Consider the following 22,071-nt stretch of genomic DNA (forward strand, 5'->3'; position numbering starts at 1 on the left):
GGACCTTCTGAAATGAGTGTTGTGACGGGTGGACGTTCAGGAAGGCAGCATAGAGATAGTAGTCGTGCAGTCTACGCAGTACTCCTTACTAAGCTCGCTTCTGGTAGGGTCTTTCTTAGGTAGGGAAGATCTGGTTTAGATAAAATAATAATCCTCTTTGGTTCCTCTGGACTTTCTCTCCTCTCCTCTCCACCCAAAGTCTATCCAAACCCTCAACCATTTCTTGATATTTGAAAGAGTTTGACTTAATCTTCTTTTTCCTTTAGCTTCCATGTTTGTGGGTACCATTACCATGCCGCCTGTGCCTCCACTAGGGAAAAAAAGCGTGTTCTTACCTCATGGGGTATCTGAGACGTGGTAACTAATCCAAGTGAGGTAAAACCCAAGTGAAGACAAGGCAGATTGTAGTTTTACACAAATTAGCAGATCAAGGTAAAGGCTATGGGGAAGGCCTCATGTCTTCACTGGGATTGTACCCCATGTTAGTTACCATGTGTTAGTTAACATGAGGTAAGAATGTACCTTTTTTCCTAATAAAGGCAATGCCTCTGTGACAACTGGGGACTCGAAGTGAGAGTGTCATCAGAAATAGACCTGCTCGCATGAGCTCTTCCACTCCCTTCTGCAGACCTATCGGGTTTGAAGACTTTTTTTTTAAATATCTGTGTTTTGATCATGACTCGTCCTTCCCAGCTTTGCCTTATGGAAAAGTCATGTAATGTTTGATGAAGCTGGAATCAATAGGGTTCTATTGAAATGCCTCTAAATGTAATAGCGGATATAGCGGATGTAGTCTTTTTTACGGGTTATTTTGAGTGGTCTTGTGAGGGTGCAAAAGGCTTATAGAAAGGTTTCCATTTTCTATTCAATTCTAAAAGACTTTTTTCCATAAGCGCTTTTTTCCACCCCCAGCACTCGCCCCAGCAATCTCCTCATACAGCGTGGGGAGGATAGGCAGCCATAAAAAGTGGTGCCTGGTGGCAATAGGGTGACCAGATGTCCCGATTTTATAGGGACAGTCCTGATTTTGGGGTCTTTTTCTTATATAGGCTCCTATTATCCCCCACCTCCTGTCCCGATTTTTCACATTTGCTGTCTGGTCACCCTAGGTGGCGGCAAAGAAGCCCCCTAAAGCCATTCCGAAATGTCTCCCTCACACTTCACAGAGCTAGAACCTGGATGCTACCTTTCCCTTTCCCTGCCACAAACCCCCCACCATGAGTGAAATATTGAACATGACATTTCAGGAGAACCTTAAATATTATTTTAATCCCAAAGATTCTATTGTTCCAAGTGTCAAGTCCAACACGTCTTGTAAATACTGGGAGGACTGTCAGATCCTGAAAATACAAGAGGTGTTAGGAACGGAACTACTTGGGAGAGTTTGGTGGGGTGGGGGGCATGTATGCAAGCACATTCGCTTTGTGCACAGTGATTTCTTTGTCTTAGCCCATTTCTTTTTTTCTCCTTCTCCAGAGCGTTGTCTGCACAGCAGGACTCAAGTGGTATCCACACCCAGCGCTGATTCACTGCATCAAAGCCTGCGACGTGAGCATTAGAGTTAATTAACTAAGCCCATCCAGTTTGGTTTCCTAGGGTGGGTGGTAACAATGGGTGCAGATGAATCAGTTTTAAATCTCTGTTTCTGAGGAATGGCCAAATCCAGTTTGGCCTTGTCTTTATTTGCAGTTAAATGGTCTTCATCTGCACCAGTTCTGACACCTATTGGCAAGAAAAGGTCATTTTTCTAGTGCAGAGCAGTGCTCAATGACAGCTGATGATTAGACGAGCCTTACAGTGTCTAACTAAGGTGGACAATTTTTGGCTACTAAACAGGCCTGATTCCCTACACTTGGGCATTCTCAGGATTTGGCGAGTCATCACTGGACAGTCACAAAAGCCTCCAATTGTTTGCCTTGATTTTGAAGGGGTTTAAGGTTGCTCTGTCTGACTAGAAATTGAACTCTCTGAAAGTCCAGGGCACCCCCTCTCCCCTGAACCTTGGAGAAGAGATAAACATTAGGAAAGAGAAAGGGAGCAAGAACAACCCAGATGTGGAACTGGAGCAGGAGTGATTGGGAAATGGCGGGAGGAAGGAGGACTGGAGATGGGGACTTTTAAAATACTGAGATTGGCATGTTTCAAAGTGGCTTACGGAGTTAGGCACCCAACTGTCATTGAAGTACAATAGGAATTGGGGGGCTAACACCTTTAGGCTTCATTGGAATTCCCAGCCTGAATTATTTTCTGAGTTCAAAAACTGGACACACGTCAACCTCACCCTGGCACTGAATACAACAGGAAAAATGGCCGCTGATAGTCAAAACCCACCAAGTGGCCCCTCCAAGTCAAAGTTTTGCCTCCTAAAGGAAACTGTGTTGATGAACCCTGCCAGACAGGTTTTCTGGGCACTGAACTCATCCTGCCTATGAAGGACTTATGCATTAAGGCCCTTCCCCACCTAGCAAACAGTTCAAATCAAGGCATTAATAGCATCTCCTACCCATTGTATCTGAATAAGCATCCTGTCAGGTCTAGAGCCATGGAAAGCGGTTCCAATGAAACCTAAAAAACATATTGAACTCTCCTGGTTTCATCACACACTCAGCCGTCTGCCCCGATATACTGAAAGGTTAACAAACCTCCTCATTGACTCTTGGCCCATTTTTGAGCAAATCAAGGCAGTTTAAGGCTTGGTTCTGGGTTTTTAGTCGCATGTGCCATTAGCAATTAATGATTGTCAGGAAGTATGAAATGTCTATTGGCTGCTTCCTTGAACAGTTGTAGAAGTCTTGACATATTTTGTGTAAAAGCAGCACTGGGCACCTCTGTGTGTGTGTTGGTGCTGACTTGACTCCCACCACTGTGTTGTCTGAGCACTCCACAAGCGTATCTTCACAGCCCCTTTGTGAGGCAGGGAAACGTTATCCCCATTTACCGAGGGAGAAACTAAAACACAGAGGGATTAAGGCTCAGATCCTCAAAGGTTTTTAGGCCCAATGATTTCAGTGGAAGTTGGGGTTATAAATACCATTGAGGGTCTGGGCCATGTGACTCCCCCAATGTCACACAAAGAGGCTATAGAAGAGCCAGGATTTGAACCAAGCTTCCTGAGTTCTATGCCAGTGCATTATCCTTAAGAATGTCTTTGCTCCTCTGAGCCTTCCACTAGCACCTAACTGAGAATCCCAAGCACTCATAATACTCTCAGCACCCCTGTGCCTTCAGTAAACATTACTCCAGTTTTATAGGTGGGTACACTGAAGGGAAGTGACTTGCCCAAGGTAGCAGAGCTTGGAACGAAACTCAGATCTCCTGACTTCCACACTAAATACTAGACCACAGGCCTCCTCCTGTGTGGATGCTGTGTGGTATAACTTTCACATGGTAAAAGACAGGTTCTTCTTTGAGTAGACGCAGCCATGTATTCTGCGTGGGTGTGCGCACCCTGTGCACCAGAGCCAGAGAACTTTACCCATAGTGGAAGCGTTCACACCCTGCAACCATAGCCCCTACCCTAGCCATATAAGGATGGTGCTGCCCTAACCCCCTGAGTTCCTTCTCACCGCCCATGGCCAAGAGTCGAAGATCTATGTGTTGTCTACACCTCACAATTTCATCTCAGTTTCTGAGAACTGTTGCTTGTATATAATAGTAGGAGTTTAGTTAAGTGTTAGTTTAGTTAAGTGTTAGTTAGTTTAGTTTAGTTAAGTTTAGGTTTAATTAAGTGTTAGTTTAATTTTAGCTAGAGTAGTTGGCTGAGTTGTTTGATGGCCTCACCAGTTGTTCATTGTGTAGGGGGGCATCCCTAGCAGCGAGTCCCACGTGAGGTACTTGCTGTGTCTCGGGGAGGGACACATTAAAGACAGAGGCTCCATCTGCAAGTTATTCACAAAGAGGACCCTGATGGCGTGAGATTTGCTGTTGGAGCAGTATCTCCTGGAGCGGGCCATGAGGCCCTCATCTCATCGGCAGTCGCCTTCGGACCTGGCAGGTGATGCTGCTCTGCATTCAGGCTCTGGTGTTTGCCCCAAGAGGAAAAGGGTTCTTCATCCTCCTTTGGTCAGTGAGGAAAAGGTCCCATAAAATGAACCAGGACCATTCCAGGGCTTAGGGAGACTCCTCCTCCTCCTCTTCTAAGAGGAGTGCTGACCAGCACTGGCATGTGGGATGGAGCAGGTCTGTCCAGCCGCTCCCTGGCCCAGCACCGAGGGCAGCTAAGGCCCATCCTGTCAACTCTGGTTGTGGTCATGGGTGTCCACTGAGTCCAGTACTAACAAAATAGGCACCACGCCAGTAGCATACAAGGAGCATCAGACCTACTTTGTCTCTCAATCCCGGACTCTTCATGATTCAGGAAGTCTCCATTGCTATGGTGTCTACTGGCTCATCCTCTGTTGTGCCCTTGGCGCCTTCTGGCCATGTCACAGAGCCGATGGGGACATCGGCACCATAGCTTGCACCACCTGGGCTGCAGACTATGAAGTCGAGGCCAGGCCTGGCACCAAAGACCTCCTCAGTGCTGGAACATCCTTCAGCACCATCACTGTCTTGAAAGCAAATCCCATCATCAAGTTCAGTACCAGCCTCAGTGCCAACACCTCCCCGGTACAGGGTGGGAATGTCTCTCATTTGGTGCCACTGGTGCCGATGCCCCACTCCTCTTCGGCACTGATGCTGCCTCCTTATTGGACTTCAAACTAAACTGACCAGTTGTGTGCCCCCATCGGGGCTGTCTTCCCCATTGTCACCATAGAAACTCTGGGATTCTTCAAGATCCAGGTCAGGGTCATTCTCCCCCATCCTATGGGGCTCTTCTGTCTGGATGTTGTGGTACAAGAACAGGATCTGTCTCTGATGCAGCAAACCTCCTCCTTGTCCTCCCTGGATGATTCTACCATACTGGAATCTTCCTCTCCCTTGGCACCTGAGGACTTTAAGGCATATCAGGACTTCCTGAGGTATATGGCCACTACTTTGGGTATCCAGGCGGAATTCCTCCTGGAGAATATGGATAAGCTGCTGGATATTTTCCAGCCGTCAGCTCCAGGGAGAGTAGCCCAGCCAATAAAAGAGGCTCCCCTGGAGCCTGCAAAGGCCCTGTGTAATACCCCAGCTTCATTCCCCTCTATGGTGAAGCATTCAGAGAAACCGTACTTGATTGCCACACAATGGTTAGAGGGTTTCTATTCCCACTCAGACCCTCACTCCATTGTGGTTACTGCCGCAAACAACAGGGCTCGGCAGAGAAGGTATAAATCTATGCCCAAAGAGGATGGACTTGATGGAGAGAAAAATTTATACATCCTCTACCTTGCAGATGCGCACCATGAGCCAGTAGGTGTTGCTCTCCAAATATGACTTTGTTAATTGCGTGGCCATGTCTAAATTCACGAACAAGTTGCCAAAAGCCTCCAGGGAAGAGTTCAAGGTGTTCATTTCACAGGGCCATTTGGTGGCCAAAATGCCATTGCAGGCAGCTCTGGATGAGGCAGGTGCCTCAGCCAGGATTATGGCATGAGCTGAAACCATGAGGAGGGCCTCACAGCTACAGAGCTCAGGCATTGTACCCAACATACAGCAGACCATTGAGGACTTACTGTTTGATGTCTGGGTTTTGATTTCAGAAAAGACCGACAAAAGCTTGCACTCTTTTAAAGACTCCCAAGCAACTTTGTGTGCTTTGAGAGTACATACCCCTGCTGTGAGGAGACACAACATAAACAATACCACTCGCAGCATTTTTTGGACAGTCCTCCCTTCCTGTACGACAATGGGACTACTCCAGAAAGCGCCACAGATCCAGAGGAGGAGGTCCTCTGGTTCTGGCGTTAGCCAGCCACCCCGCACAGCCTGGTGTCTAGCAAGTGCCTGTTTTGACTCATGTGGCCAAGGCAGCAATCCAGTGGTAACCTCTCCTTCCCTGTCACCCTTGTTTGGGGACAGCTGGCCCATTTGTACAGTGTTTGGGACTTGATTACAATAGACAACAGAGGCCTAAACACCATCAGATTGGGTTATGCCATACAGTTCCTCTCCCTCCCTCTGCCCCACCCACTACCCTGTCTCTCTTCAAGCATCCCTCTCAGGAGACACTGCTCCTCGAGCAGTTTCAGTCTCTACTGGCCTTGGGGGTTGTAGAGGAGGTCCCACTGCAGCACTGGGGACGGGGATTGTACTCCATCTATTTCCTGGTTCCCAAGTCCAAGGGAGGGATGAGACCTATCCTTGACCTCCGTGACCTCAATAAATACATCAGATACATGAGAATCCATATGAACACCCTGGCAACTATCCTCCATGCCTTAAATCACAATGGCTGGTTCGTTTTCCTGGACATTCAGGATGTTTCTTTTCATGTAGCAATTCTCCTGAGACACAGGAGCGTTCTCCGGTTTGTCATGGCAGACCAGCACTACCAGTACACCGTGCTGCCCTGTAGCCTGTCTTCCACCCCAAAAGTCTTTACCAAATAAATGGTCATGGTGACAGCGTACCTCAGGAAGAGGGGAATTTGTTTCTTCCCATATCTGGACAATTGGTTACTAAGGGGTGAGTCCAGAGCGGACGCCCTCTGTTCACACTACACCTACTCAATTGTCTGGGTCTCATCCTAACCAGCAGGAAGTCAACAGTTGTTCCAACTTAAAGAATCAGATTCGTTGGGGCCCTGATAGACTCTATGAATTTGAGACCGTATCTGCTGACAAAGAATTCCATGCCACTTATGTCTGCAGCTGCAGTCCCATCTGTCAGCCACAGTCCAAGTATACCAGAGGGTGCTAGGCCATACGGCTGCATACACACGAGTAGTCTAATATGCCAGGCTGCGGTCTTTGTCCTCTTCAAATATGGTTGAAGTTGGTCTACCATCTGCACCATCATTCCTTGGACAGATTGGTCCGTCTTCTTCTGCCAATCTTAGATTCCTTGTGGTAGTGGACAATTCAGGACAACATGTGCCAAAATGTTCCCTTTGCTTGGTCTCCACCAACCAGAATCAATGCCGCCTTAATAGGTTGGGGAGTGCATCTGGAGTCACTGAAGTTTCAAGGCCTGTTGTCAGAACAGGAAGCTTCTCTACATATCACTGTCCTGGAGCTTCGTGCCATCTACAATGCTTTGTCAGACCTTCCGAGATCACATCAGAGGCTCAGCAGTTCTCATACTCACCGACACCACCACCCGTGATGTGTGGACTGGCAGAAGAGAGGACACTCCAACATGCTTTGTCAGGAGGCACTGCGGTTCTGGCAGTTTTGCATCATCGAAAACATTACCCCATGGCCAGTCATTTGTCTGGGATCTACCATAACTTGGTGGATCACCTCAGCAGGAATTTCTTCCTGAATTACGAGTGGTCTCTGAAGCCCAGCATCCTGCAGTCCATCTTTGCAGACTGGGGCATCCAAAGTTCTCCGGCTTCAGTGTGCGGGGTGCGCACACCCACATAGAATGCACCTCTGCATCATAGCTCAGTTACAGGTAGGTAGCCATTCTTTTGCAGACAGATGCCCGACCCCGGAAGGCAATAGCTCCCTGACAATGTAATAGTTTTCTGTCTAAATGTTCCCTAATGAAAAGCATCCCACTGTTAGTGCTTTGGTTGTCATAAACAGTCTTGCGCATTACTTTCATAGAACCTGGCTAGGCACTTCTGTTCTCTAGAGAGAGCTAAACAACAGCCAGGGACCATTAAGAAATGCCAGTCATGTGCTGATGAACCATTGGGTACCAACTCCTGTGCTATTTAAGAAGCATTCTTACTCAGGCAGACTTTGAAATGATGTAATGATTTACCAGAAGCTATTATTACTGACGTGCCTATTTTCTGCTTTTTCTTTCCCATCATTGCTAATTGCCAGGATCCCTCTGTGTCAATAGAAACCTTCTTCATCATCGTTCATTCATAGTGGCACAGCATCCCCATCGAAATCTTTACCATGCTATCGGTTGTGGACTACTGCATGAAACATGTCATCTGCACAGGGAACGGTCCTTCCAATATGTAGGGCTTTATCCAAGAATGGGCCAAGCCGTGTTCTCCAGCATTAGGGTTAGGGAGGAAACACGCTGTATGGAGTCCCCTTCTTCCTGCATGGAGGGGGTTGAGCAACCTTCCCTATCATCCCAGGCCAGGGGGAAGGCAGTGTACTAAGCCAGTGATAACATAGAATCATAGACTATCAGGGTTGGAAGGGACCTCAGAAAGTCATCTAGTTCAACTCCCTGCTCAAAGCAGGGCCAACCCCCAGACAGATTTTTACCCCAGTTCCCTAAATGGCCCCCTCAAGGATTGAACTCACAACTCTGGGTTTAACAGGCCAGTGCTCAAACCACTGAGCTATCCCTCCCCCACAAATCCTGCACTGATCGCAATGGGAGCTTTACCTGAGTAAAGGCTACAAGACGAGAATTTCCTTGACTTTTCTTTTTTGCTTTTTAAAGTGTAACCCAGGCTAATGCCATGTGACTCTTTGTCCCCTTTTAGTGGCATGTATGGCGGTTTTATGAGTCTACTACTGCAGCTGAACTGGTAGACCTGGTCTTTTAGCTCAAGCAGTACAGGCACAGAGTTTTAAATACCGATGTCTAGGTTTGATCCCTCACCCCCCATCCCAGATGATTCAACCCAGAATGTTCTTACCGAAGCAAAATATTTATTATCTTTCCCATTCTGTCCCTCCAAGCAGCCCCTCCATTCTTGTGTATTCCAATGGAGGTAAAAGGCGTACTCCTCAAAAAGTCCCTATTGACAGCTTTCTAAGTGTTGAAAGGCGTGTAGCATAAGTAAATGAATTGGCAGGTTTATTGGGCAATTAGCCAAATATTACATATTTTTAAGTGACCTTGTTAAAATAAAATCATATCTTTAAAAAAAAATCCCTTGCCTGTATAACTGTTAGCATATTAAATAATTAAAACCAAAAAAAAAAAGCTTTTTGTGGCTCAAAGCCAGTGCTAGTGTAAATCGCGATAGCTCAATGAGAGTCAATGGTGTTGAGCCAATTTACATCAAGTGGACATCTTGCCCAACAATTCTAATTTTCTTCCCACCGGTTATGCTTTTTGTTTACTCTTTGCACATAGCTCATTCGGAAGGTGAAACTAGAATAGTCCATTTTACTTCCAGATTTTCCTGCACAAGTTCAGTGTTGTTGTGTTTGGGTGTCCAGCATCCCAAAGGCATATTTAAATGTGCAGCAGTAATAAAAGTTTGGGTATAAGCTGCTTCATGGTGTCTTTTTAGAATACTTATGAGCATGGCCATGACTTTTAAAGAGGAAGTGTCTGGCACGACCAACAGTAGTGCTGGATCCCTCGCTGAGGACTGTATCCATATTCTCAGCATCTTCATGCTGTTTGTTTTTCAGCCTTTCATGGGGGACAACTACTGTGATGCCATCAATAACCGAGCCTTCTGCAACTATGATGGTGGGGACTGCTGCACCTCAACGGTCAAGACCAAAAAGGTAGGTCTGCCTGCCCCTCTCTCGCCCAGGGCTCCCCAACAATGCAGGCTCAGGCTTGGACAGTAATTGGTGTCCAGCTGGAGATCCAGGATGTGGGGAGATCTTCAGCTGCACAAACATTTCAAGGGGCAATGAACATTGTCCCACCAAAGGCACTGAATTTCTGTTGGTTCTTTTGAAGGAGCTCTCATTCTCCTTTGATGTGCCTATGTGTTTCCCATCATAGCCTGCTTTAGGCCCATACAGCACATGTTGTTAAACAGGGATACTGCTTTACCTCCTTCTGTCTTATTCTAAACCAGTGGTTTCCTGGCTGCTTTGCAGACAACTGTTGGCGCCCCCTCAAGACTGATTTGGCGTGTCATCAGTAAAGCAGTCTGACGTCCGTTCTGACTCTTGTGGGAATTACAGATAGACACACTGAAAGGAGGATCTGCTGCATATAGTGTAGATTCCAAGGTTGCTCACTAAGGGACTGACAGAATTTAGCCACACGTGTTCACGCTTACGTACTGAATTTTGCACAGCTCTTTAACTCTTCTTTGGGATTTGTGGTTGAGATAGAAAGGCAAAAATCTTGATACTAACAAGGGAGGTAACTTAGATAGAAGTATGCTAGGCGTAGTGTGTTTCAAGGTCAGTCGTACCTGTCTAAGGAAAGGCAGTCTGTATACTACACCTGGAGGACAAAGAGGATGTCTCTGCAGGGATCACAATCTTTTCTAAGTTGGCCCTCGGTACCAGGGTCTTTTTTCATCTTTCCTTTGGTTCATTCAGATATGTCCACCAAATCTGTGCGGTGACCTGTCTCTGGTACATCGGGGAATATTGGAAAGGGGCAGTGAGCAATGACTGGAGATAGGTTAATGTCATCTCCTGGTAGCAGCAGAGAAGGGGTGGGGGTAGTGCTTTCATTTTCCTAATTTTGCCTCTTTTCAGATATTCGATAGAGCTTTGTTTTTAAAATGATTTGTGTGAACTGTGCAGTCAAAGGGGCAGCCCTGAGAAGGGAAGTTCTCTCTTTAGTCACAAATCACGTATTGCCTGGGTGGCGGCATGGGTCTGAGCAAGGATATACTGGGCAATTGCTTCCCGATTGATATCCCTCAACCCTTAACTGAACAGGCCACCTCTTGGGATGTAAGAGGGTGGTCAGTTTCCAGGGTCTAGTGAGTCCTTGGCCTCTCTGCTGGTATAGCCCAACTGGTATAGCAGTAGGTTTAAGACGGGGTACCTCTCCACAAGGAACTGGACTAAGACCTCCAGACTCGTTCCATATAGGATGCTAAGGTGGGAGAGAGAGAAGAGAGGTTGCAAATTGCTATGCATTGGCCTGGCTCTGTTCCCATTGGCTTCGGTGGGAGTTTTACCATTCTCTTCCATGGAAACAGAGTTGGCCAACACGGAGGGCTTTTGAAAATCCCATCCTCAATATTTCCTAAACATTCACAAGGGCCAACCCCTCAAATGAAGTGTTTTCTCCAGATACATGCACTCAGCTTTCAAAGACTTTTAAAACACAACAAGAAGAACCCAGAAACCAAACAAAACACACAAAAGAAATGAGAAAACCAACCAAGTCCTAGGATCTTCAACTCAAAAGTGAGATGGCCAGTGCCTAGTTTATTAAATTTATGGCATAATAATCTAGCAGCCAGGAACACAGCGTGATGTAAAAGTTTGAGGAAAAGGGTCATTTGAGGCCAGCAGTGTCTCTCATGCAGTTCAAAGGAATGGCCACCAGCTCACAGACACCTGTTTGAATTCCCACACAGACACTCAGCCATATGGGGAAGTTAGTTGTTTTCCAGTCTAAGGGCCCTTGGCTGGAGAACAGATTTTAGGCATCGTTATTCAAATACAGCCTCCTCCTTTGAAGAGCATTATGAGTGGAATGTTAAAGGAGATATTCCAAGGGGAAAAACAATGAAAGGTGAGAGAAAAGAGAGATGCATAAAAATATTCCACATACCAAATCCTTCCAGCGCGATTTGCCACCTACTTAAAAGCCACAGCCTTAAAACACATTTTGGGTGTAAAGGCCAAAAACTGAAGGAGACATAGGGAGGGGCAAACCGAGCTCTTTTAATTCCAGTACCAGATGATGGTGTATTTCTACGCAGTTGTTAGAAAGTGTTCAAGCATTTGAGGAAGACACCCACCGCTGCTGTCTGGTGTGTCAGGCTCACACACTACGGTCTCACAAGGGCTCTTAAAAGAGGACTAGTAAAATATTGTGTATTTGCACAGCACCTTTCATCCCCAAAGATCCCAAGACATTTTGCAGTCTCCACTGCAATAGTCACCTCTGGATGTTTAACAGTGCACACCACCACCTCAGTTTGTTTTAAAAAAGGAAGCAAAGAATCATAGCATATCTGGTTGAAGCTGCAGGTGTTAACAGTCATGCCAAAGGCAAACTGAGGTCTTTATCGACCACAAATGGTCAAAACTTTGGTTTTATGTCTCTTCCCAAAAAAGTGGTACACCTCTACCTCAACATAACGCTGTCCTCGGGAGCCAAAAAATCTTACCACATTATAGGTGAAACCACGTTACGTCGAACTTGATTTGATCCCCGGAGCGCTGCTTTACCGCGTTATATCCGAATTCGTGTTATATCGGGTGGCGTTATAACGGGGTAGAGGTGTATCTCCAGCTGCAAAGCAACCACATAGAACTGGGCCGTTCGGAAATAAAAGGTTCCACCAAAAAGTCCCTGGAACATTGACCCTTTTTCTGTTTGCTTTCCACAAAATCCTGTTACGTTGGTGTGAAAGTTCACAGAAAGGTAATTTCAAATTTGCACAAGGATTCACAGAAACCAAGTTTTAAATTGGCGCACACGTATATTAGCACAACGTGGCCTTGTGCGCTCCTCCAGTCAAGGAATGGAAACAATGCCACATGACTTACCAGACCAATCACAACTCAGCTGAACTAATCAATATCGAATAATTGCCGAGAACTGCTCACCATCGGTCCACAGAGTTTAAGATAAATCATGAAAGAACTGCATGGAATACTTTGATATTCAGTAATATTGAAGTGAATATTTTTTGAGGCGATTGTGATCTGTCATGGGTATTTAGTAAGCAGGAAAAGGATACATTCGTCAGACAAATCATCTGTTGTGCATTCCTGGATCAGCTGCAGTGTCCCACAACACCATGCCCAGGCAAAGAGTCTGAGAGAAGAGCACCGCCTAATGAATCACCAACACCACTTCCTGCAACATCCTTTATGGAACCAGCTGGCAGGCCTGGCAGTTAACAATCAAAGGCTGTGCACCTAAAACTCAGGTTCAGTTTCTAGTCTAGTAGACATACAGACAGCATGGTCAGCCCCTGAGGGAAAGAGTATGTTTTACTGCTATGGATGACCCCGGAGTGGCTTTGAAGGACTCCATAGGGAATGCCACGCAGCTCTCCTTGGCCAAAGGAAGTCACCCCAGTGCATGTCATCGAGGGTGAAAGGGCTTCTGTTGTGGATCCAAAGGGAACAAGGTCCTCCATTAAGGACAAAATAAAATCCTATTTCTTTTTAATGTCTGCAGCCTCCTGACCTGGCACAGATTGCCAGCTTGCCCTTTGCCCGGCTGCTTCTTGTTTGCATCCCACAACATACAGAAATAAGGTATTTATAAAACGTGTTTCAGAAAAATACAGCACATTGTTAAAGTAAGCAAGCAATTACCCAGGAGTTTACTGGCCATCTCTAGACTGGCTGTTGTCTGGAAGGACTCCCTGGTCGGTGTAACATTCCAAGCCGATAGCATTCTGGGATCCCAGACAGCAAAAGTTAAGGCCAAATTCTGTCCCTAATTCCATGTGTGCAACTTCTTTGGAGTCAGTAGAAAGGGTTAGGTAGAGCTGAGGAAGAAATTAGGCCCCAGGGGCCAACAAAGGAGCAACACAAGTAATTGATAGATGTTCCCCACACGCCCATCTTGCTGGGGTTATTTGCATCTTTCCGTACAGAACATTAAAGCTGTTGGCGTCCTTTCAAATGTAAGACCAGATGCGCACAACAGCCCCACCTTCGATAATTCATGATTTAGCCCCAAGAGCAGATTGCCTCAAATCCCAGTATTAGGGTTCCTTTGATTTAGTGTCTGTTCCTTTCCTAGCCCCTCATTTTATAGAATCGTATAGAATCAGAGGACTGGAAAGGACCTCAAGAGGTCATCTTGTCCAGGCCCCTGCATTCAAGACAGGACTAGGTATTATCTAGACCATCCCTGACAGGTGTTTGTCTAACCTGCTCTTAAAAAAATCTCCAATAACGGAGATTCGAAAACCTCCCTAGACAATTTATTCCAGAGTTTAACCATCCTGACTGGAAGTTTTTCCTAATGTCCAACCTAAACCTTCCTTGGTGCAATTTAAGCCCATTGCTGCTTGTCCTATCCTCACAGGTTAAAGAGAACAATTCTTCTCCCTCCTCCTCGTAACAACTTTTTATGTACTTGAAAACTGTTATCATGAACCCTCTCCATCTTCTCGTCTCCAGACTAAACAAATCCAATATTTCCAATCTTCCCTCACAGGTCATGTTTTCTAAACCTTTCATCATTTTTGTCGCTCTTCTCTGGACTTTCTCCAGTTTGCCCACATCTTTCCTGAAATGTGGCGCCCAGAACCGGATGGGAAATGACCCCCAGCTCCCTTTCCACAGTACTCCTTCCTTGGCAGTCATTTCCCATTTTATATGTGTGCAATTGATTGTTCTTTCCTAAGTGGAGTCTTTTGTATTTGTCCTTATTTCATCCTATTGACTTCAGCCCATTTCTCCAGTTTGTCCAGATCATTCTGATTTTTAATCCTGGCCTCCAAAACACTTGTAACCTCTCCCAGCTCGGTATCATCCACAGACTTTATGAGTATACTCTCTATGCCATTATCTAAATCATTGATGAAGATATTGAACAGAACCAGACCCAGAACTGATCCCTGTGGGACCCACTTGATATGTCCTTCCAGTTTTACTGTGAACCACTGATAACTACTCTCTGGGGATGGTTTTCCAACCAGTTATGCACCTACCTGACAGTAGCTCCATCTAGGTTGTATTTCCGTAGTTTGTTTATGAGAATGCCATGCAATACAGTATCAAAAGCCTCACTAAAGCCAAGATAAACCACTTCTACAGCTTCCCACCTATCCACAAGGCTTGTTACCCTGTCAAAGAAAGCTATTACATTGATTTGACGTGATTTGTTCTTGACAAATCCATGCTGACTGTTACTTGTCACCTTATTATCTTCTAGGTGTCTGTAGATTGATTGCTTAATTATTTGCTCCGTTATCTTTCTGGGTACTGAAGTTAAGCTGACTGGTCTGTAAATTCCTGGGTTGTCCTTATTCCCCTTTTTATAGATTGGCACTAGATTTGCCCTTTTTGAGTCCTCTGGGGACTTATTTCAGAGTTCCTCCCTGGGGAACTTTAACAACCCCTTATGGTGTAACTACTCCCCTGTTGTTGGTGGGGGGAGTTTTTCCTACCCCCAGGATTTCTCCTGTCCAGTTGTCTTTCTCCTCCACTACTTTCCTCATTTCTTCCCATTTTATGAGTTTTCACTTGACAAGCATGGCGAGAAAGAACTTGTGCAGATCAAAACCATTTCTCAATGGGTCCTGCTCACATACTTTATTCTAAACTATAATTACGGACACTCTGTGTTAAAGATTCTGCATCCCAGTCCCTGCAACTTGTTCAAGCAAATCTAACCCTGAAGAACAAGCTCTTTAAATTTCGCAAAACTGGACTGTATTTACAGTGGCACATTCTCCTCTGACTTAAATCCCTGCCACTCCACTTCATTGCAAGAGGGTAGCCCCAGTGCTGTTGAAAGGAGAATCTGTCTCATACAGTTTCAGAGCTCAGGTTAGACATCAACTACTTTGCCTAATGCCAAGTATACATCATCCTGGCACAAATCTCCATTTAAAATGCCAAATCTTCAGCCGATTGATGTTCCATTGAAACAGGTGCACACCATGGAGAGAAAAACAGAGTGGCTCAGTGAAAAACAAATGAGGCCTAGTGCTGGATGGAGAACCTGGCATGGTTCGTCCAACGTTTTGTTTATCCAAAACACATGGAAACTTATCTGACCCTCTTCACTCAAGAAACCAGGACATAAAGCAAAGAGCCTTGAGCAAACATATTGCCTTAATGTGCAGTAGTATCGGCAATGATTTCCATGAGTGTGTCCATCCCCACCAAAAGTGGGATCCAGTGGATCCCTATCCATCTTCTGTGGCCAAAAGTAAAAGTGACAATCTATGAGTACTCTGGAGATGTAAATACCCAAGTCTGATCATCTCTGAATCATGGCACTTTCTTCTTCCTATTCCTGCTTTTCTGCCTGAAACCAACAGTCCTAACTGGCAGTGCTTAGAACGTGGATATGAGAAAGCTCACATAGCCAGTGGTCTAGCTGCCACTGAGGAAACTATGCTTATCCAGAAGAGTGGATCTCTCTGACATGCCACCTCCAGTGCCCCTGGCAGGCTGTTCCTGTACACTGCACTTAGCTAGAGGTTCCATATAGGTTGGGCATGAAGGAACAAAGGATGCAATAAATAGCATTGCTTCCTTAGTTTGGAAATGGTTCAGTGTTTAGTACATGCTCCAAGTGCGCTGTGTCACCCAGGCGTTTGGGTGAACTTGCTTACTTGTTATGTTTGGTCCTGGTTAGCAAGTGGTTGTGTGACATGTGAGGGCATTGTTGGTCATGGCTGGCTGAGTGGCCGTTTCAGGGCTCAGAGTTGGTTTGCATAACAACAAAGGGATTCTTTTCCAGACAGCAATAAATTAAAAGGAGAGATGGTTGCAGCCCGTATTGTCTATCCGGAGAGCAGATTCTTGGCTGGTGTGAGAAAGGCTGTAACCCTACAATATACAGCATTCCCTGGAGAGGTGCTAACTGACGGTGTTTGCTCAGCCACCCAACCTTGCTTCATTAGCAAGCGTTACAGAGACCAAGGAACAGGGCTTTCCTTACTACACACCAGCTATTTGCCTCTGGGTGGTCAGGCTGCTCTGAAATCTTTGGTGCTTATTTAGACCGATGACATTCATGTTTTCACAAGCAGTAGCACAGGCACTGGAAGCCCAGCTGATTGCTGAGCGGCAGAGCTGCTTTGCTTTCACACTCCATGTGGTTTGCCAAACTGGCTCCCTTGCTCCTTTCAGCCCCTCGATTGTCAGCATTAGGAACGCAGATGAAGAGCAGGGAATTAAAATAAGTTACTGCCCTCCTTGTTACATCCTCCCCTACTCTAGCGGGATGTCTACACAGCAACGAGACACCTGCGGCTGGCCCGTTGGGTTCGCGGGGATCGGGCTGCGGGGCTGTTTCATTGCTGTTAGACTTCTGGGCTTGGGCGGGAGCCCAGGCTCTAGGACCCTGTGGGCTGGGAGGCTCCCAGATCTCGGGCTCCATCCCAAAACCGGAAGTCTGTACTGCAATACAACAGCCCCGTAGCCTGAGCCCTGTGAGCCCAAGTCAGCAGGCCCGGGCCAGCCGTGGGTTTTTCTTTGCTATGTAGACATACCCTCTAGGGCCTGACTCTACTCTCATGCCGGGTCTATGCCAATGTAATTACATTCATTTCAGTGGAGTTACTCCTGATTGACACCCCAGGGTGAATGAGAGGCAAATCGGGCCTGTTGCCTTCAGCTGGGTAACTCCTGATTTACATCAGGATGAGTGAGAAGAGAGTCAGGCCCATGAACATCAATGAGATAGTTCTGGATGTACACCCGTGGGAGAGGCAAGTCAGGCCTTCTAAACCTTACATACCCTCCTGTATTGGGCCTCTGAGGAGCTTTAATCTCTCCTTTCCCAGGCCCTGAGGGGGCATTGACCTGGTTTGGGAGTGAACCCTGCACACCAGCCCAAAGAGTTAAAAGTCAATTTTTGCATCATCTCAGAAAACCCCTGGTGACCTAAATGCCAAAAACCAGGGAGAAGAACCGTACAAGACGTGTTTGTGCGTAAGAGGCCTGTTAAGGAACAAAGCACCCACTTGGTGTGTGAACTCTGAGGGTACAGGGGGAGGTGAGGGGCCACCAAGAATGGCCCGCTGCAGCCTGCCATGCTTAACTTGACCCAGCACTTTTTCCGTAGGAGGGGGGATGTACGTGGGGGTTCTTCATACTTCCAGAGTTAGTCACATCAGGGAGATTTTGCAAACATTTCAACTCCTATCTAACAACACGCTGTTTCCCGACATGTGATGCTCCTCCCTACCCCCCCCCCCAGCAGCATTGGGGCCGATTCCACTCTCACTTATGTCAGTGTGAATCAGCCGCAAGTGCATTGAAGCTACAGTGTGAAGCAGGGGTGGGGGAGAGGGTGCGGAGGACTGAGAATCAGGCTATTTGTGTTACTGTTCTCCCGGCCGTCCCAGTACCTGCCTGGGATTTCACCCTGGGAAGGAGGCGAGTAATACCCTCAAACGCATTCCCATCTGTTTCCTCCAGATTGTCCTTTCTCAGCGATTCTCAGTGGGTTATCTGAGTCTGGATAGCTTTAGCTGTGTGTCAATCCATAGCTGCCCTGTGAGGAGGACTAGCTGCCTCTGGTCCATTTCCTTGACTGGATCCCAGCCATGTATCCCCTGTCTTTGTGCTCTCTCTTCTTCACAGTCAGAACAGGACCTGTCATGTAACGTATGAACGCAGAAATTAAGGGCCTGATCCCCCAAGCCCACTGAAGTCAACAGAAAGATTCCCATGAACTTCAGCGGGCGCTGGATAAAGCTTTTAAAGTAGAGATTGCAGAGAAGAGGGTTATATCCCTTCTGTAGTCTGTGATGGATGTAAAATTGGCTACACATTATATGGAGTTTTCAGCTCAAAGAAAGGGGGGAAAACAAAAAGCAACTTCTAGTTGTGAATCACAAATAGATCCTCTCAGCCTTGGGGTCACAGAGCTGACAGAGAATTTAGAGGTTTGAAAGGGTGAAATGTCCTCATACAGGTGGTCTCTCTTTATTTCTATGTCTGTCTGTCCTCTCCCCCTCCAGTGAAGCTGGAAGGCAAGACATTTAAAACTGGTGAAAGGAAGCAGTTTTTACACATCATGTCATTTAACATGTGGAACTCACTGCCACATGATTTTATTGAGACCGAATGCTTGGTGAAATTCAGAAAGGGATTAGAAACATAAGGACTTGTCTACATTTGAAAGATAATTCAGATTAAGGTGGGATGTGAATTTAAAATGCAATAATGATTCTTGAATAGCTGTGTGTGTGGATGCTCTAATTCTGGAATAATGGGTGCTTTGCTTTCCTGTGTTCTCCATGTCTCTTTGTCTGGCTTTGCTTTTGATTCTTTTTGTTAACTGTGTGTGTGTGTATTAAAGATAGACCCAAGGACCAAAATACAGATTTTTGACCCAAAGTTCCCCAGAGTTCTGTGCTAATCCGTCCTGTGGTTTTTGGTTCTGGCCTCTCTCTCATATGCCAGTGTGTGTATATGTGGCTATGCGCTCTCATTTCTCTCCCCTAACCCCCTTTCCAAGTCCCTTCTTGGGCTGTGGTGTTCTCTGCCTACATCAGTTTGTTTGTGGATACAGTATCTTTGTCTGTTTCACAACAATCACTGAGCCAAGACCTGAGTTTTTAACATTCTGTCTTTCTCCTGCTACAGCAGCATTCCTGGGTGTTAGGCATCAACTGTTGCAAGGGGAGACATGAGGGAACGCAGGTCTTGGGAGCTAAATGAAGGAAAACAGATTTGTTTTTTAAATGTGTATATAATATCTAGATTCAATGCATATATTTGGACATGTCAGTGCTAGTCATATATGCTGTTAATGACTTGGGATCTTAAAGAACTATCTGAAAAACAAAGTCAGTTCAGTTTGGAGCGTGTTTTTCTGGGCTCAAGCACCTAACCGGACTATGGCCCAGTGAAAAGGAATGGAAGACAGCTTCTTAGCACTGGTGTTTGTTTATATTGCAGGAGCCCCGGTCATGGGCCAGGCCCCTGTTGCGTCAGGAAATGTACAAACACAGAAGGAAAAGACAGTCTCTGCCCCCAAAGAGCTTAGGGCGGGATTTTTAAATGTCTAGGGGAATTAGGCAGCTAGTCACTTTTGGAAATCCTACTTGGTGCCTTTCTGCAGCTTTAGGTGCCCAAAGACTTGTGAAAATCTGGCCCTGGAGGGGGGCTTGGAACAAACATATGTTATAATTGTTATTTCTCTGTGCGAACGCGAGCCTTTCTCCTCTGCTCTTTTGTTGCTGAAGTCATGGGATCAGCCATGTGTGTTTGAGTTTACCTGTCCTCATTGCATCCTACCATTTTCTTCCCTGTCAATGAGTGATTGGCTTATGCCTTGTAGCACAAGCATTTATAGATTTGTATCCTGTCGGATGGGACTGTGGATGGTCTCTTTATCCATATCAATGTCCAGTACATTGTTATACAATGCATAATTGACCCGGGAGTCTCGCTGCTGTTAAGATATCATTGAGGTGAAGATTAGAACATTACAGTAGATAGGATAAAAATATCTAAGGGGTATAAAGTGACTAACACAACCGCTCACTGGATTAGGAGGAAAATCCCCTTATTGCCACGTTGTTCCACTGCAGAGAACTTGTACTTTCCTCTGAAGCATCTTTTGGGAGCAGGCTCATGGACTAGTTGGACTATTTCAGTATAGAATCCTATAGGGCAGACTGTAGGGTTCTTTTAGGACAACACAGAGGAAGATATTCTCTCTCCAGAGGCTCTCATGGTGCAGAGGGATTATTCTCTTTCCGCAGATTGATAGCGTTTAAGGCCAGAAGGGACCTTTAGGTCATGTAGTCTGACCTCCTGTTTATCACTGGCCGTTGCATTTCACTCTGTATTGAGACCTGAGATTGTCCAGTTCTGATTTCACATGTCTTTGTAATGGTTTGTTAGAAAGCAAAGAAGGAGGGGCCGACGGAGGGGAGAAGGCTATAAGGAGAGGCCCACTGACTTCATTTCAAAAGAACACCAGACTGACATCAAACTGTAACAAACTCCAGAGAGCCAGGAAGTTCAAAAGTCAGTATTTCGTCACAGCCCTGTGAGATGCGCACAGGGAAATTACCAGGGGCGGCTCTAGGAATTTGGCCGCCCCAAGCAGGGCAGCACACCGCAGGGGGGCGCGCTGCCGGTCGCCGGTCCCGCGGCTCCGGGAGACCTCTTGCAGACGTGCCTGTGGAGGGCGCGCTGGTCCCGCGGCTCCAGTGGACCTCCCGCAGGCATGACTGCGGAAGGTCCGCCGGAGCCGCCTGCCGCCCTGCCGGCAAAATGCCGTCCCAAGCGCGCGCTTGGCGCGCTGGGGTCTGGAGCCAGCCCTGGAAATTACATACCTGTAATGTGCTTCTTTGAAGACATCCTCTTACAGGGTTCTCATTCTTGACTCTGGAGTTCCAAAGAGTGACAATCTCTCTAAAGAAGGAGCATTATCCCCAGTTTACAGGGAGAATAACTGAAACACAGAGACAGAAGAGCTTGGCCAAGACAAAACAGTGAGTCAGCAGTAGTCAGCAATGAACTTCAGGTCTTCACCATACCCAATAGACTCCACCATCTCATTTAAGAATATTTGAGACATTGTGGTTTGCAGCAGTCTTGCCCTGACTGGTTTGGGGATGGACCAAGGTGTAACCTATTGGTAAAGGTATTTGCTATCAAACCTCAGTGTGTTCACTGGGAATTCTTAAGTAATTAATATAATTAATACACCCTTACAGGCCTGAAAACTCATTGCTTTACTGCCTTCACTTGTGCCTTACCTAGCAAATACTTATAGCTTTAGGCGACAAAGTGTCCTCTTAGCTCTTCCTGTTTTCTCCAGTTTCTACAAATTCTCTGATTTCTATTTGAATTTATTTATTTTTAGACTCTTGAAATTTCTCTTCCCTTCACGTTTTGCCGTCACCCGGTCTTTGATTCAGTTCTTTGGGGAGTGCCACAGCTTGACACAAAACCAGTGCCCTACTCCACCTGAACGGTTGAGGCTTGTGAAGGTGAAGTCAGACGTGCTGGGTGGTGGTTCTGGAGAGCACCGAATCCATGCCCGGTGTTGGCTATCGGAGCTCTTTTCTTAGCTTCATTGTGTCCCCGTCGCATAGGGTGACCAGAAGTCCTGATTTTATAGAGACAGTCCCGATTTTTGGGTCTTTTTCTTCTATAGGCTCCTATTACCCCCCACCCCCTATCCCGATTTTTCACACTTGCTGTCTGGTCACCCTACCATCTCAGGCTGCCTCGTTGTGAAATAAAGACACCCCCCCCCCCCCGTCTTTCCCGTCCGTGTGTGTAAAGACAAAGGCACGTTGTACACAGACACGCAGGCACATGTACGGAAGGGATAGCTCCATGGACAGAAATGGTAACTATGTGTGTAAGTGCATGGTCCACATTCTTCGAGGTGCCAGTGATGGATGGATACCGATAGGGAACAGACAGATCCGAGCTCTATGGCCTGGAGAAAAGTGCACATAAAACGAGGGAGCAAACATGTGGCAGCAGAGCCAAGTGAACGAGAGTGAGCACATGCTTGCTGTACTTGCCGAGAACATTTGAACAGGTTGCA

General features: G+C 46.3%; 1 protein-coding gene across 1 annotated transcript in view; it reads left to right on the plus strand.

The window, feature by feature from the left end:
- Window positions 1–22,071, plus strand: part of PAPPA (pappalysin 1) — a 221,626-nt gene that overhangs the window by 193,828 nt on the left and 5,727 nt on the right. The window contains exons 20-21 of the mRNA XM_044992846.1: window positions 1,477–1,548; window positions 9,375–9,473. Of these exons, the coding sequence (XP_044848781.1) occupies window positions 1,477–1,548; window positions 9,375–9,473 (171 nt within the window). The remainder of the gene's footprint in view (window positions 1–1,476; window positions 1,549–9,374; window positions 9,474–22,071) is intronic.

Source organism: Mauremys mutica, chromosome 18, assembly GCF_020497125.1.
Source record: "Mauremys mutica isolate MM-2020 ecotype Southern chromosome 18, ASM2049712v1, whole genome shotgun sequence".
In the NCBI taxonomy this organism is placed as follows: domain Eukaryota; kingdom Metazoa; phylum Chordata; order Testudines; family Geoemydidae; genus Mauremys; species Mauremys mutica.